The sequence below is a fragment of the Poecilia reticulata genome, linkage group LG4, assembly GCF_000633615.1.
Source record: "Poecilia reticulata strain Guanapo linkage group LG4, Guppy_female_1.0+MT, whole genome shotgun sequence".
Lineage (NCBI taxonomy): Eukaryota > Metazoa > Chordata > Actinopteri > Cyprinodontiformes > Poeciliidae > Poecilia > Poecilia reticulata.
This window is the reverse complement of record NC_024334.1, coordinates 12,638,322-12,657,538: the sequence shown is the minus strand read 5'-3', so window position 1 is coordinate 12,657,538 and position 19,217 is coordinate 12,638,322. Positions and strand designations below refer to the sequence as shown.

Here is a 19,217-nt window from a genome sequence, read left to right as displayed (position 1 = left end):
ACTGTTCAAACTACAGACGTGCTTAAAATTGATACAATAGTGATGATACAATTGGGTAGTTTTTTTTTATATTTGTACTTTTTTTGGCAGGAAATAATTGTTTACAGTTAAATATGGCTCATTTTATTAAACCTGTTATAGTTGTTTCCTCCTTTAGTTTAATGTACAGCACCAGTTGTGATTGTTGGCACCACCTGGTAGAGATGTACAAAGCCTTAAAATAATTTCCATTTTCCTCTGGAGAATAAATCTGAGACATAGATGGTATTAAATGAGTCAGATGCATGTTATTATTTTCAAAGGAAATTACCACAAGAAAGGGGTTCAAGCCCAAGTGAAAGGTCACTTTCCTGCAACAATGTGTCCTCTTGGGTTCATCAAGTTTCCATAAAAACAATATACTTTAAAAAATTTAGTACCTATCTTACAACTGGTGCCAGTAATGGTGGAGAAAGCTGTGTGAAAGTCAGCGCTGTACAATTTAGCAGCATCTATATTCACAAAACAATGCAAAATCACTAATATAGTGTATTTAATGATAAAAATTTGAAGGTTTAGGAAGCATTTTTTTTATTTAGGTAATTACTTCTGATCTATAGTGTTTGTTTCCAAAATCCTCTCTATGGTAAAACATAACACATGCTCTTGTTATTGTATTTAAAGTTCACAGTTGGATGGTTTTTATGCTTATAAGCCAAAACAACAGTATTTTTTGACAGACCTAAACCCTTCTAGACAAAATTTGATCTGAAACCAAGATCTTACCCACACAGGCTCTGCATCAGTTTTTCTAAAAGTTTAGATGAACATCTCTGTTTTAACTCCCTTCACATCATTGCATTCCTTTTATTTGTGCTGTTTGTATTTTTGCAATACTCACAATTGATATTTTTTGAAATGTAGTTCTTGGTGTGCTTAGTTATAGAAAGTGCTTTTATATTGCCATTTTTGAAGTTTATTTAGAGCTTTGATTGAATTTTTGAGCTGATATTTTATTTAATATGCAACTTTAATCAGAAAAAATATGCAACTGTTTGATTCTTGTGCAAAATTGAAGGAAACAATTTTCTCTTGTGTCTTAAATGTTGCAATTGTTTGCCTTTAACAGTCACAAACTGATTACAAAAAGTAATATTTCTCAAAGGAAGTAAATGTGTGATTTTTTTTAGGAATTTTTTTCTTGTTTTTTACAATTTCTTGTGACAGTAAAATAAATTTTTATCAAGTTTGTGGGATTTGTCCATGAAATTAATCTCATTCACAAACAGAAGTGAAAGTTTTTCCACATATTTACCGATATTAAATTGTGTTCAACTCTGTCAGTGAACATAAAGTAATCCATCAGATTTAGTCTGGTTGAGAGTTTATTATGTTTTAATCATAATGTGGCCAGAATTCAAAAAGTCTCTGGAAAGTAAAGGTGAAAATCCAAATAATGGTTCTGATGCTTTCAGGACTGTAAACAGTCATTTTTTCCAAATACAACTTCATGATTTATTGTTGATGTTGGCAAGCAAAGTCATACTCCAAAAAATGTTTGTATACTACATGACACCCAAAGGATTTTAATAAAATATTGTTTATTTCTGCTGGCAGAGAGGATATAACAATTTTTTCAGTATAGCACAGAGATGAGAAATAATTAAACATGTCCCTTTGAGAAGAAGTGAGAAATAAGTTTTGGAAGTCATTAACATTATAATAATAAGCAAGTCTGCATAAATAAAAATTTTTTGATTGTATTTTAGAAAGGAAATACAATAGTAAATAATGAAATTTGAACTTAACAGCTAAATTATTGCGATATGGCAGATGTACAATATGTAAATGTAGACTGCGGCATGTGAAAATAGCAAAAAACTAAAATATGAACTAAATTTAACCTTAAAAAACTGCTCATCTATGTATTTAAACTTCATCTTGATCCATAGTTTGACAACAGCAGTTCCTTTGCCAGCAGGAAAAATAACCTTTAACTCAGAAACTTTATAACTTATAGAAGTTCAAAATATGAAAGTAAACATCAATATTTAATCTAATTCTTTCTCATTTTCACTCACCATCTCATACTGAGCTAAATCTTTACACGGTTTATACATTCATAATGTATTTTTTTTTGTTGTATTTTTTTTTATTATAAAAGCATAAAACTGAAGTATTAAAGGCGGCTTAGGAATAAATGTGTCCCCTCATCATCTCAGACCTCCACAGTGACTGTGGGGCCGTTGCTGGTTTCCTCCTGTGGTGTGGACTCTTTGAGGGCGCTGGACTCCGTCGCCGGTTCCTCTTCTTTCTTTTCCTTTTCACTCTCAGCCACCAGAGGAGTGCTCTCTGCCTCCGCCTGCTGGTTGCTGCTGGTAGTGCTGGCTGACTCCTCAGCCTTCTTCTCTTCTGGCTGCTTTTCTGCTTCTGCTTCTCCGGCTTTGGTTTCGTTAACAATTTCAACAGTGGCGACGGTTGTACTCTTTACTGGTTTCACTTCCCCGTTCTGGACTGGGAAGGCGCCCTCTAGCGCCTTGTACAGGAACTGGTACTGCTCCTGAAAGTGATAGGGATGAATTTTACAGGAGAGCAAGAGACATACTGATGCTGCTGAGGCTTTTACTGGAGAAGAAACTTATCAAGAGTCACAATGGTGCAATTATGACAATTAAACAGATTTAAAACTTTGTCAACAGTGTCAAAAATTTGTAGAAAAGTCATCTATATGTTATATCTATATGTTTTACACATTTCTAGTGTTATAAAAATCAAATCAAAATGTCTCAACTTGTCATTTAATTTGATATTACACTGAATATTTTAATTGTAGTTTATATGTAGATGACGGTTCTACTGCTGCAATTGCTTACCAGGACACTTTTTGAAGCTGAGAATATTTTTGCTTTGATTAGAAAAGTTTAGTTTGGAGACGTGATTAAAAAATAATGTTAATTCAGAAAGTAGTAGCTGGAAATGTTTCATCTGTTAAAGCGAGATCATTTGTAAGATAATTTTAAGTAACTATTGTGCAATCAAACAAGTCATGCATTCTGCTGCAAAACTGCTTTAGCAAGCTTTTAAACAAATATTAGAATGGTTTTATTAGGGACTAAATGTTATTTATTTATTTCAGTTATTTATTTATTAATTTTTTAATTTATTGCCATTATAGGTACTTGTGGCAATAGCATTTTATAGTTTTATGTAATGCTTATTTATTGATTATTACTAATGTAAAAATAACCAGGATGGATGAATTAATAACTCTTCTAATGTCGTTACAACCGATAGGAGTGAAAATGTGTTTGTACCAGGCTGGTGATCATCCCCTTCCTGTCCTTGCGTAGAATTTTGACCACTTGGAAAACATCAACCAGCTTCTCAGTCTGAGCGCTGTCCAGCAGATTCCACAGGCCACAGAAAATTCCTGAACGTGTCGATCCGTCACTGAGGAGATGAAGAACACAAATTAAAAAAGCTGCAGCTCATTAAACTTTGTCTCTTTATGTTGCTGATCTATTCAGAGTTGCTCCTTGTGGCTCTCTAAGCTAAAAGTTTAAAATGTTCCAGGGTCTCTTTCTTGCTGTTCTGTGAACGTGCTAAATGTGAAACGTTGTGCAATTATATGAAACCACACCCAACTACTTGATACTTTCATTCTGAGAAGACTATCTCTTAATCTGTTAAAGTGGTGTTGACTTTTAGTTTTCTGGGTATTCTGAAAATATATTTTAAAAAGTCTATTTGGATGCTTTTACTCAGTTTTTGCATTATCTTTTTTATTTCTAAGTGTTACCAAATAACAGCTTTGCACAGCCAACGCATGGCTTGGTAAGATAAAGTATTGTTTGAATCATGAAAAACAATGTTGGTCAAAACTGAAGCAGAAATGATGATGTCTCATCTGAACCCTGCAATGTGTCTCTCTTGTGATGAATTATGTGCAAACTGAGCTCTAGATAAAAAGTTTTTAAATCACTCTGTAAGCTGCTGGTTTGCTAAGTTTCCATGCTACTGATCTCTACAACATTTCACCTGCCTTTATCAACCTCACTCAACAAATCTGGAAATAATCACTTCATGAACTCAAATTTATCTAGGAAACATATTTATACTTTTAGTTCACTAATGCCTTTTCTTGTTGATTTCATTTTTTTCTATATATTTCACAATTGAAATCAAAATTAATAACACGCTTTAAGGAAGAAAAGCTGTAAAAATGATGATTTATGTTGTTTACATTCGTCTCAAGGCATTTATGAGATAAATGTTTAAATTAGCTTTATGTTTTTATCAATAACATCTAATTACTGAACATGGCCAGTTTGCGGGAGGCTTCCTTACTTGCAGTGGATGAGAATCGGCATCCTCTGGGATTTGCTGCCGACGCAGCTGCGTTTTACTTCCTTAGCCATATCTATGAGTTCCTGCGGTTTGTCTGGCAGATCTGTGCCCTCCCACTTCAGGAACTGGAAATGTTTCACCTGCCGACTGTCTTTTCGCTGTTGACAGAGTTGTTTTCATTAAGCAAACACATAAAACCAAACCTATCAGTAAAACTAATGCATGGAACTGGTAAATATGAAAAAGTGTCAGTCATAAAGCCCAGTTCTGGCGTTACCTTGACATGTCGGACCAGCATGGTGCGGGTGATGAAAACTGGAGTAATTTCTGTACTTGAAACTTCTACCTCAAAATCTCCAAACGTCTTCTTTTCTTTTTTCCAGTACAGATGTTCACCATCCTGTCAACAAGAGGAGACCAAAGAAAACAAGATCATTTACTCTAAACACTCTTTAAAACATGTGTAAAGATGTTAAGAAGTAAAAGAGGAGTTTTGACCTCTTTGTGGTCTGAAAGCATGACAATAGTGGATAATTTCTTCTGGCAAACCATCGCCCAGAAGTCGTTGAAGGTGTCTGGCAGCGGATCCTGGGCTGTGATGAGAGAACGAGATCCCCAGTAACCCTGCAAGAAAACAGATTAGCAACGGTTCAGTTCAAATAATCAGAAAGTGAAACCACAGCTAAGAGAATCAGGCCTCCTTTTTTCTATCTAAAAAAATATTTACAGATGAGAATAATAGCATACATTAATGTGGGAGGCATTGATGTATCTATTGGAGTCTTCGTCTTCTTCATCTGACGAGTCCTCTGGCTCTTCATCATCAACTTCGCTGTCCTGACTGTTGTCTTCCTCTGTCCTCAGTAGCACTCGGTTGTAGTCATCTGAAGGTGGGAGGTTTAGAGAAGAATGTTGAGACACAAGAGAAACGGATAGAAACATTTGGAGAAACACAACCAAGACAGAACCAAGTAGAGCAGAATGTGAGTAAATTAGGTTTTCTTCCTACTGAACTCAGGTTGATTTAATAGTGGCTTTCAGCTCATCTGTTGACTTTGGGATCATTTATCATTTATCAGTTTAGGTCAGTCCAGTTTGCTGGCCAGTCTAAAACAGTAAAGCTCTGACTCCAGCTGCAGTCCACACCTTGTGAAGCTCTCACAGACTCTTTAATGGACTTCCATTCTTTCTTTATCCGCACTTCTTCCTTCCACTCAACTTTTCATTAATATGACTGGATATAGCTCTCTGTTAACAAACGTCTTTAGTAATGTTTTTTTTGTGGCTTACCACCAGCGTGGAAGATGTCAGTGACTGTGTGTTGGACTACTGTCCAGTCAGCAGTCTTCCAAATGATTGTGTCAGCTTTGTTATAACATTTCTGTGTTTAAAAATCAGTTTTAGTCTACAGTAAATCATAATAACATTTTCTGAGAAATGTTTGTATTTTCATTAGCTGTAAGCTGGATTTGTCAAGCTATATGGAAACGAACTCTTCAAATATATATTGCTCCTTTTCGAACAGAAAATATAACATTTGCATGTCACTTGGGCAAAGTAATTTGTTTTACATTTTTATTTTTTAAGTTTGTTTCATTCTATTTTATTTTGTTTTCTTTTTTCTTGATTGTCTTTCTGTCTGTTCAAAATAAATAAATAAATAAATAAATAAATAAATAATAAAAGTGTGTTTTTATAGTAAATAAGATCTGGGTTTCTCTTTTTTAATAACATTTCTGAAATAAATAACATTTTTGCATATATTCATATTTATGAAGACGCTCCTGTAGCAGATACTTACATGGGATAACAGCTGAAGAGCGATTCTTCTTCTTGTTTTCTTCTGTGATCCCTGTGTTACAGGTCCTCCAGTTTTTAAAGGAGGGGAGTCGCTGAAATGCAACACAAGGATTTTAAGTGTTTCAAAATAAAAAGTAGTTTAAACTGAAATGTTTCCCATTTAGACCCTAAAAGCAGACGGGAAGGAGACTAATGTTGAGGTTTTAATAATAAAAAATATTTAATGAATACTTTTTTAAATTTCAGAACAAAATGACGAATCCCTTTCTGATTTAAGAAAGGCTGACTTGGACAAAAATAGTTAAACTAGATTAATAAATAAGCTTTAGATAAATAAATGTTTCAGAAATAAGAATAAAGCATACCTCAAACTCCTCCTCCATGAGCGTGGGTTCGCTGTCGGAGTTTTTCTGTTTGAGCGTGCTCACTGTGCTGTGCAGCTCCGCCAGAGAGATCTCCGTCTCTCCAAACTGGTTGTGCTCCAGTAAGGCCTGGTGGATCAGGATGTACTGGGCCTGCATGACGACACAATTAACCACATCAACCCCCAAATAACAAAGAACAACCAAAACATTTACCGGATTCACTCCTTTTATTAATCTGAGGTTTTTCTTCTTTTTTTTTGCACTGCTGGTTTCACTTTGAAACGCGCCATCGAACATCAAAATGGCTGACTCACCCATGTGATAGCAGTAATAAATTTTTTTTCTTGAAAAATTTTAATATGTCACATAACGGAAGAAGAAGTGGCAGATAAAGCACCTTGAAAATTCATACCGCATGACTTTGTGTTTTTGCATTTATTAAGCATTTGATTGTGGTTTTATGTGATGAACCAACAATACTTAATGCAAAAGCCGAGCAATGAATAGGTTTTTAATATCTTTCATAAATAAAAAGCTGAAAAATGTCACATACACTAAACCTTTTAGCTGCAATCACACATTTAGACACAAACATTTTGGGATTTTTCTTTCCAAAACAGCTCAATCAGAAAAGCATCAGGGAACATCCATGTTCAAGTCTTTCCATAGATTCTCAATCAGATTTATGTCTGGCCTTTGACTATACCATTCTAACACACACACATATGTTTTGATCTAAACTGTTCTAGGCTGTATGTTTAACATCTTAAATATTTTGCAGCTTTTTCCCACCAGAACTGCATTTTTTTATGGTTAAAAATATTCACACACCCCAGCAGATTTAGATTTTTGTAATCTTAATTTTAACCAATATGTTTATTCTGACTGAGCTAAAAAAAAAGAAAGCAAGAAATCACCTATTTACGTATTTAACACATATCTCTCATAAAGACAAGTGACCACAATTAATCATCACCAGCTCAGAGAGTCTGTGGGAGGATTCAACGACCTGCTTCATTTGGATTAGTTCATGCTCCTCTAACGCATGTTAACTACCCAGATTAACTGCTGTTTACACCAAATCAACAGGGGGAAAATAGCAGCTCTCTGTGGTTGGCTTGCTGCAAGTCATTGCTAAAAACACACTCAGTGAGGCCCTGTGGTTTTACACAACTCAGGAAGCACAGAAAAGCCATTTCTAAATGCCTTCAAGTTCCGGTGACAACAGTGAAAAAGCTAAACAAAAAAATACAAAATGGTTCACACAATGAAAAATCTATGAGGATGTTGGAGAAAACCAAATGTTACACTGATGGTGTGAGACATGAAAAGACCAACAAGGATCACCATCACGACCAATCTTGGAGAAAACAAACCATTCCAGCAGCAACAACTCAAAGCAGAGAGTCAAACGGATTCTACATGTTGCTGGACTCCAAGTCTACAGACTGAGGAGGAAAATACTTCTGAGAGTGAAGCACACAAAAGACGGTTCAGCTTTTATAAGGTCGTATCTGGTCTGTTCTGTGGTCAGACGATACAAAAAGGGAATTGTTTGGACACAATGTTGCATGATACATTCGGTATAAAAAAAGCAGAAACATTCAAACCAAAGAAAAATCCCCAACGATTATGGTGGCTATACAATAATTTAGTTTTTTTTTCAGCAAATGAGACCTGATCAAAGATAAGACAAAAAAAAATACCAAGAGTTCTGAAAAACATCAGAGAATGTGCACTAAAAATCAGATATTTTCACACAATAACGATCTGAAACTCACAGCAAAGCGTTTTATAGGTGATTAACAGAGAAATATTAATATTTACAGAGTTTAGGCTTAAATCTGATGAAGCATTTGAGGAAAAAATATTTATTAGCAGTTATGAGAAGGGTTTGGCTGCTGCAATTTCCAATAAAGGTGTTTCCACTGATTACTGAGAATGTTATAAATGCTTTTAGAAATGTTTTATTTTTGCTCCAATTTGTTTATTTTTATTCTAAACAAATGTTAGAGTATTTTAACAGCTGTGTCTCAATTTCCAATAAGAAGACACCTTATTAGTTAAATAAAAATAAATGTAAATGTAACAGTAATATTTTGCATTAGGTGCATCTACATTTTTTATTCAGAGGTATAAGAATAAAAGGGGATGAATACATAGATATGCCTTTTATTTGCAAAAATTCCCATAAAAATACACATAACGTGGTAATGTGGAAACGTATTATTTGTACTGTTTCAAAGCATTTTACATGTAAACAAAAGCATTTTTATTTTCTAATTCGGATATTTGTAGGCAAAATACTATTCCTTGTTCTGTCCCTGCATGTATAATAAATGCCATAAAATGTATTAGATTGAATGTATTTTTCATTTATTGTTTACTAAATATATCCTTCTTGATTTTCAGATATATTAAATGTTTTTTCTTAATTGTTTTGTGTTTAATTTAATTGTATTTTATGACTGTTATCTTCTATTTTCTGCTTTGATTAGTTCATTTTTAGATATTTTTTATGATGATTGGATTTGATCTACTGGTCCTACCTCCACTTGGACCATCAGGCATCTTTGTCTTCGGAGTTGGACAACGTATCCGTAAATGTCCATCCTGCCCTCGGCTTCCAGACCCTCCATCATGGCATCGATGCCGATGTAGGTGCCGGTTCTGCCGACTCCAGCACTGCACAGAACAGAAAGTAGCCATTTGTGTTTATTTGAAATACCCCACTTTGTCTAAAGGTGCAATGGAGAACTAAAATTAAATAAGAGACATGAGACTGGACCTGTCACAATAACAAATTTTGCTGGACGATAAATTGTCCCGGTAATTATTGAGATAAATGATAATATAGTTGTTTTGAGACAACAAGTAATATATAGTTTGCCCTCTCAAAAACCAATAAGCTTAAATTTTATAAAGAACACTGGAATGTATTGCATATATCCAAAATTAAACACAATGACCAAAAACAATAAATAAGAAGGAAATAAAAAAATACACTGAACCAAAACCATCAATAAAATGGATTATGAAGTGTCTGAAAATAAAATTTCCCTTCAAAAATTAATCAGATTGGGAATTAGGGAGCTAATTTTAAATTTATCATGCAATTAATTGATTAATTGATCAATGTGACAGACGTAGATGAGATCACTGGTCCTAGTGCTTTGCAGACTAAACATATGATAGTAGAAAAATTCAACAAACTGAGCAAGAACTGAATAAATCGGGAAATAGATTAAAAGAATGAGAATGTTTTCAATGAGCATTTGTTGTTCTACATGCCTGCAGTGAACGACGATGGGGCCGCTGAAGACGTTCTTGAAAGCGTTGACGCGCCGCCTCAGCTTCAGGAGGAGGTGCGGCTCTCCTGGGACGCCGTGGTCGGGCCAGCTCATGAACTGGATGTGAGTCACTTCCCTCTCCAGGTTCTTCTCTCTCTTCTGCAAAGATAAACATAAACAGCGGTATAAACGCCTCCACTCATCTCTGCAGTGAAATTCATTATTCATTTCTCAGTGTCTGAACTCAGACTCACGTTGGTCAGGCTCAGATGGCGGATGGTGTAATCTGGGCAGTGTTCCTCTGAGGTCAGCTTCACTATGAACTCCTCGTAGATCTCAGTCTCTCGATCAAGAGAAGGCCAGTATTGGGCACACTTGATCTGCAAAACAACAATTAACCAACATTAGAAGGTTAAATAACGTTTATGCATTTGGCAAGAGATGAAATTGTCAATTATTTTTCTAAAACTTAAACACTTTAGGAACAATTTTAAGAATTAGTTCAACTTTCTGCAGTTTGAGGTTCTCACCCTGTTCCCTTCTTCACAGCGGGTCACCATGACAATAATGGAGGACTGCTGCTCCCAGACCATCCTCCAGAAATCACTCACAGTTTCGTCCTTTGGTCCTAAAACAAACACACAGAATAAGACGTGACGCACTCTGTGGGCATTTTGTAGCAAAAAAACAGAGGAAAATAAGACTTTACCTTGAGCTGCAATGTATTTTTTTGGCTCCTTGTATCCCTGCAGGAAAAAGAAAATTGTAGTCAAAAATTAAAATAAAATTGTTGAATGGTGTACATTTCTTTCTCTTGTAGAAGTTAGTGATGTTACAGTTAAGCCAAAAATGATTCCTACCTAAATTTAGATTTAAATTACTTTCATTAAACCAATATATTCATTTAGAGAAAATGCCTGTTTTTATTAATTTATTAAAAAAATGGCACATTGATCTTTTCCTTTTTATTAACCTTTTAAAAAATAAAAACAAAAACCTTTCCAGCAATCAAAGCCTTCTTATAACTGCTCAATAGCTTTATGCATGTTTCCAATATTTGAGTTGAGGTCTATGCCTCTACAAACTGTTAGTATTAGTTTCATTCAGAAGAAACATGTTGGTATTATTATGTCTAGATGTGTCTGAGGTTTAACGTACGTCAATGAAGCTGGCGTTAATATAGTCACATCCTGCTTCTCCGTTTCCTGTGGCCAGTTGAACGCGGTTGTAATCATCTACATGAGAGCACAGAAAAAGACAAATGAAATGCATCACCTAGTAGATTTTAGTTCTGAACATCCACAGAAAACTAAACTGGAGTGTCTGATATTTATGCATGTGATCTTTAAGGTAAACGTTGAGGTTCATGTACAGCAGAAACATTTCGTCTTGATGTAATCTGCTGCAGACAATAATAAACTCATGAAGCTTTGGTCATTATAAGAATATAAGAATAAAAAATGACAGGCATTCAACTCCTGCAAATATTTAAATGCATCTGAATGAGTCAAGTCGGTAGGTTTGAGTTTGGCCTCCTGGCTCTGATGTCATCACTTTATGATAATGCTGCTCAGCAATGCATGGAGTAATGAATGCATCTCTACATGAGCTTAAATCTAATGGACAAATTGTTAGTGTATGTCTGATGTGTGTGAAGCAGCAGCACAGTTCGTATAGGATTAGCTCTCAGGTGTTGCATCATTTCTGTCACTCACATGGCAGGATGTCCACATAGCGGTTCTTGGGGGCGTTGACGGCCTTCTTAGCTTCTTTCACTGTGTATCTTGAGAAGATTCTGGGAATGCTCTGCAAACAAAATCAGGTTTTATATGCATTAAAAACTACTCAACATTCACAATTATTTTGGTTTCTTCATTTATTAAATAAATAAATTACACAAATTATATATTACTATATTTTCTAAGAAATTTGTTATTACCTGAAATTCTCCCAGGAAAAGCCTCCCTTCATCTGCTAGTTTCCTTTTATAGGTTTCTAGCAGGAGTTCTGCTGGAATCGGTTCAACAGTCATCAAACTATCTTCATCATCTACGATTACAAAAAATTAAACATGAACATTATCAGAAAATTCACATCTGTGACTCATCATGTGTAGTTTGAAGCTGCAAAGAAGCTTAGATTAATAAATTTCCACTTCTTCTCCCCCATTTTCAAAAGTTTAAGCTAAATAGATTTATTTTCTTTTTTGTGTTGATTTTCAAATTGCTTTCTATATACTGTCCACATGTTAAAAATAAATTGAATTAACTGATATTTAAATCAATACTACCAAACTATGACAGTAATAACCCAATAGTAACATTTTATGCCAAGCAGACAGATACTCTGAAATTGCAGACATAGCAAAGGAGTTAGACCTATTATCTGATTATTTCAACTAATAATAGTTTAGCCACAATTTTAGGTGACAAATAAAAATTTCATAAAGCATTGAACCCTTATGCTGAGATAGTCTGGTGATATCTTATTATGAAGAAAGAAAAAACAAGATGGTTTCATCATGGCAAAATGTACCATCAGGAGTCCTGCAAGATTTGCAGATCCTTCTCAAAAAAATGCCACGCCGCGTTGAAGCAGTCATTTCAGCAAAAGGATTCCCGACCAAGTATTGAGTGCATAACTGAACATAATTATTTGAAGGTTGACTTTTTTGGTATTAAAACACATTTCTTTTATTGGTCGGATGAAATATGCTAATTTTTTGAGATAGAAATTTTGGGGTTTTTTATGAGCTGCATGCCAAAATCATGAGTAGTAAAACAATAAAAGACCTGAAATATTTCAGTTGGTGTGCAATGAATCTAAAATACATGCTAGTTTAATTTTTATCATTACATTATGGAAAATAATGAACTTTATCACAATATGCTAATTTTTTGAGAAGGACCTGTAATGGCTCTATTATTATACTTTTACATTTTACATCATCCATCACAACATAGACAACCTACAAAAGAATTGGAAGAGAAAACATAATACTCACTCCCTTGTGCAATTAGCGACATGTTTTCAGTCAGATCACTGCAAAGAAAAGAGCAAAGACGTGTTTCAAAGAAATTCTATTGATACTTAAAGTGGGATGGTAAAATGTGAACATTAACATTTAACATTGTTTTAAAACTAAAGAAAATTATTAGAACAATCTAGAAAGTAGTTTACTATATCAATATCTAAGAGTGTCTTAGCCTATTTTAAAAAATATAAAATATTCATAACAAAGCAAAGAGCAGAAGCAGCCTCATAACTGGAAAAACAAAACATCCTTACTGGGACGTTCTGTGTTTCAACACGTAGATCTTATAGAGGACCATAAAAAGAGCCACAGAGGTGATGATGATGAGGAAGACCAGAAATCCAATAAGAGCTTTGTCATTATCTATAAAATGAGGATAAAAGAACTGTATCAACTGAGATAAAATGTGTAGAAATAAGATGTGGGGAGTGAGAGCTTATTGAATGAAGTGATGAATGTAAATGAAATGGCACATACAAAGAGTGTCAGCTGTTTTTTTCACAGATGTGCTGTTAAAGTGTCCGTTGAAAGTGAACACCTATAAGAACAGAATGTTCTTTGTTAGGATTCAACGTAACCAAAGGAAGTTAAACAATAAAATCAGAATTTCTTCATGAAACCAACCCTGGTTGTTACAAACCTCCACTGTGTAGGATGTTAAGTAGCTCAGATCTTTGAATTCAAAGTTACATTCCTTTGATTTGTTTTCCTGACTGAAGCCACCAGGACCATGAAGCTGTGCAACAAATATTTGTTTAGGTCCATTAAAACCATTGGTTAATCCACATGTCACTGTGATCTTATTGTTGTCTTTAACGTTCACGTTGACGGTATGAGGTTGTTGCGGTACTGTAAGAGAAATAGAGAGGATATATATGAAGGCACAGACATGAAGAGTGACATTTTCTTCTACAAGAAAAAAACATAAAAAATTTACATCTTTTAAATTCTGATCAGGTTTAAAAGATCAAAATTCTGAAGACAGACTGAAAATACCTGATTTATGTGAAGTTTTCAATGACACTGTAATGCAGTCTTAAAAAATAAATTGAGAGCACTCAGTAACTATTGTAATTGCAACACTAAGTCTTTAAGTTTACCAAACAAATTTGATTTATAAACATGGATTTCTTTGTTGTTTGTTCTAAACTTGTGGAGTTTTTCCAGGGTTAAATGTTGTTAACATGAATTTAAATTAAATTGTTAATATTTTTCTCTCCACAGCGGTTTTACAATGACTGAATATGTTTCATATTAGGACCTGAATCTAACATGACATATTGGGATTCATATTGGCTTTGTCTGCAAAATTAATTCATGAATATTTGCATTTCTTTAATTTTTATTAATTTTGTGTTTTATAAGTTATCCCAAAATTATACAAGTATATTTTTCATGAATGGAAACCATGATGAAAGAATGACTTGAAAAGCAATAATGATAACATAAAACTCACGTTGTTTGAAAATAAGAACTCCTGATGAGAGATTTACTTTTGTCCCTAAAGCTAAAGGATTAATTTATTATTTAAATTGTGAAAGAAGAATTGAATGTTTCCAAAGAGAAAACATTCATGTACCTCTGGCCACATTAAATATGGAAACAAACAACAAATATCAAGTTTATGTTCAATCATCTTAATGGAGTTGGTGTTTGCAGGCTGTATTAGTTTTCACAAATTATATTTTCTTACTTCCAGGCTTAGTTTCCACTGTAACTTGGTTCCMTCTGAATTTTTCTCGATTACCATACTGGCCAAGGACTACACAGGTGTAATTCCTGAATGGCTTAATTTTACTGGTGATGTTACATGTTCCTTCATCGGGTCGTTTCTTCTTTTTTTCTTCATCTTCTCCATGACCACCAACTTCATGATTCCCTTAACAACATCAACTTGTTATAAAATATATTTCTAATCATGAACATGATAAATCTTAAAGTTAAAGAAATGCTGAAGCACAGTTTGTTTCTCATGTTAAACATTAAGAGAAGAAAACATTTCCATTAAAAAAATTCACAGGCCACTAATGCTTAAAGACAATGTCTCAGGTTAAGAGACACAGCTTCACTGATCCCCATCTAGTTACTTCATAGATCTTTATCTTCTTCTGTAATTTGTGTTAAAGACATAAAACTGATACAGTCATCGATTGTCCAAAATGGTTACGTTAATCCAAATGTTTTAAACATTTCTTGATTTAAATTCAGCAGAGAAAATCAAATCCACTTATTTCACTTACATTTCCAGCCTTCCTGACAGCTGCAGCGATAAGAGAGCTCAACCAGTTGGTGAAGAACACCATGACATTCATCACTTGTTGTGTTCCAGTTCAGCACAATGGAAGAATTGGTTGAAATATTCTGCACAATGTTTGTTTTAAACTCTGTTGGAATAAAATAACACCCAACAATCAATCAAGTTCCTCATAATGTTTTTCTCTCCATGCTGGGTTCATATAATAACTTTGTTATTATTTCCAGTGAGATGCAGTAAATACCAACTCACCACAGTCTATTTTGAACTGTACAGGTTTAGTCGTCTTATTAATGGAGACGTTGTTCTTCTTGATGTCACCAGTACAGCTGTAGTCTGTGAACGGCTTCATGTCAGACGGGTCAACAGTGTCATTGTTCATTTCTGAAGAGACACAACATTAAGTCATTTTTGCAGTGACTGTATATTAACACCAATGAGCTGCTTTATTCTTTACATACATGTTGACACAATTTAAAAAGAGAAAACCCTAAAACCTTTTGGAAAATATTTATAATGTATTATTAAAGTTTGCAGTTTTCTCCTCTAAATATTTTTAAAGGTTTTTCACAGCTGTAGTTTTTACTCACCTGAACATTTATACTCAACACTGAGATCTTTACAGCTTGAAGGTAACTCTGGTTTTATCTCTGCAGGAAGTTTAGTAGGTCCAGTCTGGTTTATGTCCCATGGATCAATAAAATCTGAAGAATAAAAAAGTAACAATTTAATGTAACTAATATCACCTCTGCAGATTTGATAATCATATTATTTTTATCATATTATTATTAATGTTTTTATTCATACCAACAGTGAAGTTTTCAGATATGGTAAAGGTGACATTTGAGCAGCTTTCTGGAGGAAACTCCAAAACTAAATCTGAACACATGTCGTCATAAGCATGTTTGAAACGATACGATCCATTGTTGAAGTCTTTAATTGAAACCTTGTTGTTTTCAGATAGTAAAGAGCTGATGTCCCAACCACTTTGGTAACAGAAATATCCAGGAGAGCAGGGAATGCGTTTAATGTCTTGTTTAGCTGAAACACAGAAACAATATGTGTCTCAGTTCTACACAGAATCTCATTTCAGTCAATAATAAACATAAAGACAAAATATGAAATATTTTACTCACTCATTCCAGTTGTTGTTGTTGTTGTTTTATTTTCAGTTTTGTTACAAGATATTTCTGTACCATTGGAGCCACTAAATGTGACATTTAGCTCATATTCGGTGCACGGCTTCAGACGGTTGATGTCATGAGTTGAGTTTTTACTGGTGAAGGAAAAATTTTCTTTCCTTTCAAATGGACCTTCATTCTCAGCAACATATATGGTGTAGTAACCAGGAGTAGAATCTGTCATCTTTATCTTTAGACCAAACTGGATCTTCTCAACACTGTAGGAACCTGAAAAGCAAGAGTTTACAATTGAACTCAAATAAAACCAAACTTCAAGTTTTTATCTCCAACTTAAAATGATATATATTCTATATTAGACAATCTCAGTAAAAAAAGAGCACCTTTAAAAAACATGTGTTCATAACTTCAAATTTGATACTCACACTTTCGATCTGTGATGGGTTTAGCTGCAAAAAACAAAACAAAACAAAAAACAAGAGGAAACATTCAAAAAGTTAAAAACTGAAACACATTCTCAAACCGTCTTAAATTTAAAGTTACCTGATCTCTGTTGACTGAATCTTGGCAGACCTACAGTCTGTAATCTAAAGTCTAATCCTTAAAAACTTGTTAAAGTCCCAAAGTAAGGATTTAAAGTTCCAACCTGTGGTGGCAGCCAAGGTTGTGTTTGGCTGAGTGGTTGGAGCTGAGGTGGTTGTCTGATTGGATGACTGGTTGGTGATTGAATTCTCATTTGAGATGCTTGCAGGTGAGGTGGTTGTCTGTTTGGATGACTGGTTGTTGGTTGAAGTATCATTTTTGGTGCTTGAATGTGAGGTATCGACTGCGGGTTTGAGAGCATGCGGAGGTCACCATCAGGCTGAAGAAATACACTACCAAATTTCTTACCTTCTACGATTCTTAAACAACCAATTTTATCATTCAAAAACTAACACATCTTTCTTAAAACCATAAACTAAAGCTGAATACATTACCAGCTGTTTTATTAGAAGAGTTTAGAGGATTTGAGGTGTTGGATTGAGAGTTGAGTGTGGATTTGATAGCGGTGGTAGGTTTGGAGGTTGTAGCAGCTGGTGCTGCTTGGATGCTTGGAGGTGAGGTGGTAGCAGGTTTAGAAGGACCTGAACCAGTGCTTGGAGGTAAGGTGGCAACAGGTGTAGAAGAACCTGAACCAGTGCTTGGAGGTGAGGTGGTAGCAGGTTTAGAAGGACCTGCGCCACTGCTTGGAAGTGAGTCGGCTAAAAATATAAAAATCAACATCAATAACAGTTCTTCTTAAAGAATTTAATATTTAGCTGAAGGAACAGATCCTCTCCATCCTCTCCAAAACATACAAGACAAATGTCTTGTATGTTTTACAAGACATTTGCCGAAAGATATTTTAAAAAGTAGATAAAATGTGAAAAAAGTTGATATATTGATTGGATTATTTACAATCCGTCTATATATATAAAATAAAAAAATCTATTGAATTTAAATACTTACACAATGTCCACATTAATATACACAGTTACTGTTATTGAGTTAAACCTAAATGCAGAATCACTGAAAACAAGAAAATTCTTGAAACTATTAATGAACTAACTGAACATCTGGATGAAAAACTCATTAAAAACACATTTCAAACTATCTAATTACAAGCTAAACGTTGTAATGGTTAAACCTCTACATCACTATAGGGTAATGCAGGTTTATTTTAACAGCATCATTCAGTCCAAAGAGCTTAACGGGACACAAAAAGAGGCAAATAATGGTAAAGCATCAGCATGAAAGCATTGGAAGAAAGAAAGAAATGTTTCATTATTTTCATTAGGAAGATTATTTGATCAAAAGCTGCTGGGAACAAAATATTTTTTTAATTTAAAGGGGCCAACAGTTTCTCAGGTTTTCAGGGAGTTTCTTCTAGATCTAGAGAACATAGAGCCTAAATGCTGCCTCTCCTTGTTTAGTTCTGGTCATGGAGACACAGAGGGAGCAGATCTCTGAAAACCTGAGGGGTCTGCATGGTTTATACTCAATAATCAACTCAGAAAGACCATTTTATGCTTTAGAGACCAACCAACAGATAAAACTGTCCCTGTTCTAATAAATGCCTCCTTACCTAACACCAACTTTTAGTTTATGGTTAAAAATAATCTGGTGAATCACGACTCTAATTTATTTGACCTTTTATACTTTTTCAAAGGTTTTGTTGGCTTTAGTGGCCTTTATTTGAAAGTAGTTTGACAGGAAAAAGGGTAATGTTAGAGGGGGAAGACATGTGGAGAATGTTGCCAGGCCAGGAATTGAACCTGTGACCACCGTCACAAGGACTAAAGCCTCAATACGTGGGTTGTGCGTTGCCCCTGCGCCACCACAGAACCCCTGACTTTTTCATTTTCTATAAAAACATGTGCATGTAAAAACTATAAGACAAGAGGCTGTAGTTTTTTTCCAATGACTTACAGATTTTATCTTAGATTTGCATATTTTTGGGCAGCAAAATATTTGTCTCAGCAGCTCTTCATAAACACAGATGAGAAAAAATTTTAAGGTAACTTTGTTTCTTCATATTTAGTGTAATTTCTTCCTTAATTTGCTTTAAGTTGGAAAAAAAAGCTGAGCAAATTATTTCCACACAATGCAATGCCATATTTAATGAAATGAGCACAGAAGTGAGTTGTTTCACAGTCTATCACAGGGGTGTCAAACTCAATTTCACCGAGGGCCACTTCAGCATATTGGCCTCCCTCAACGGGCCACATTGACGGTACAAATCAGGAGTGCCCAGGTCCAGTTCTCCAGACTGCAACTTTTACATGCATCCCTGTCAAAACACCCCAGACAAAAGGTTGACTTCCCTCATCAGCAGCAACTCAGTTCTGTAGAGGCTTATAATGAGTCAATGATCCAGGTGTGATGGAGAAAGAACGCATCTAAAGTTGCAGATGGTAGCTCTGGAAAACTAGACTTGGGCAGCCCTAGCATAAATGTATGAAAATATAATGTTAAAAATAGATTAAACAC

General features: G+C 34.6%; 1 protein-coding gene across 3 annotated transcripts in view; it reads right to left on the bottom strand.

Annotated features, from left to right (window-relative positions):
- Positions 1 to 1,549: 1,549 nt before the first annotated feature.
- The window catches only part of ptprc (protein tyrosine phosphatase receptor type C), a 24,465-nt gene continuing 6,797 nt past the window's right edge, over positions 1,550 to 19,217 (bottom strand). The window contains exons 3-31 of one of the 3 annotated variants that reach the window (XM_008406872.2): positions 17,186 to 17,449; positions 16,855 to 17,034; positions 16,634 to 16,657; positions 16,206 to 16,478; positions 15,877 to 16,110; positions 15,660 to 15,773; positions 15,322 to 15,453; positions 15,056 to 15,199; positions 14,509 to 14,694; positions 13,456 to 13,664; positions 13,293 to 13,353; positions 13,070 to 13,178; positions 12,786 to 12,823; positions 11,721 to 11,830; positions 11,497 to 11,587; positions 10,940 to 11,016; positions 10,491 to 10,527; positions 10,312 to 10,409; positions 10,036 to 10,161; positions 9,783 to 9,940; positions 9,041 to 9,176; positions 6,492 to 6,641; positions 6,128 to 6,218; positions 5,074 to 5,210; positions 4,825 to 4,950; positions 4,604 to 4,726; positions 4,327 to 4,484; positions 3,294 to 3,429; positions 1,550 to 2,539 (exon numbers count right to left, since the gene is read on the bottom strand). In XM_008406872.2, the coding sequence (XP_008405094.1) occupies positions 2,198 to 2,539; positions 3,294 to 3,429; positions 4,327 to 4,484; positions 4,604 to 4,726; positions 4,825 to 4,950; positions 5,074 to 5,210; positions 6,128 to 6,218; positions 6,492 to 6,641; positions 9,041 to 9,176; positions 9,783 to 9,940; positions 10,036 to 10,161; positions 10,312 to 10,409; positions 10,491 to 10,527; positions 10,940 to 11,016; positions 11,497 to 11,587; positions 11,721 to 11,830; positions 12,786 to 12,823; positions 13,070 to 13,178; positions 13,293 to 13,353; positions 13,456 to 13,664; positions 14,509 to 14,694; positions 15,056 to 15,199; positions 15,322 to 15,453; positions 15,660 to 15,773; positions 15,877 to 16,110; positions 16,206 to 16,478; positions 16,634 to 16,657; positions 16,855 to 17,034; positions 17,186 to 17,449 (4,064 nt within the window). In that variant the 3' untranslated portion in view covers positions 1,550 to 2,197. The remainder of the gene's footprint in view (positions 2,540 to 3,293; positions 3,430 to 4,326; positions 4,485 to 4,603; positions 4,727 to 4,824; positions 4,951 to 5,073; positions 5,211 to 6,127; positions 6,219 to 6,491; positions 6,642 to 9,040; positions 9,177 to 9,782; positions 9,941 to 10,035; positions 10,162 to 10,311; positions 10,410 to 10,490; positions 10,528 to 10,939; positions 11,017 to 11,496; positions 11,588 to 11,720; positions 11,831 to 12,785; positions 12,824 to 13,069; positions 13,179 to 13,292; positions 13,354 to 13,455; positions 13,665 to 14,508; positions 14,695 to 15,055; positions 15,200 to 15,321; positions 15,454 to 15,659; positions 15,774 to 15,876; positions 16,111 to 16,205; positions 16,479 to 16,633; positions 16,658 to 16,854; positions 17,035 to 17,185; positions 17,450 to 19,217) is intronic. The other 2 variants (XM_017304201.1, XM_017304202.1) reach the window with 2 other exon arrangements.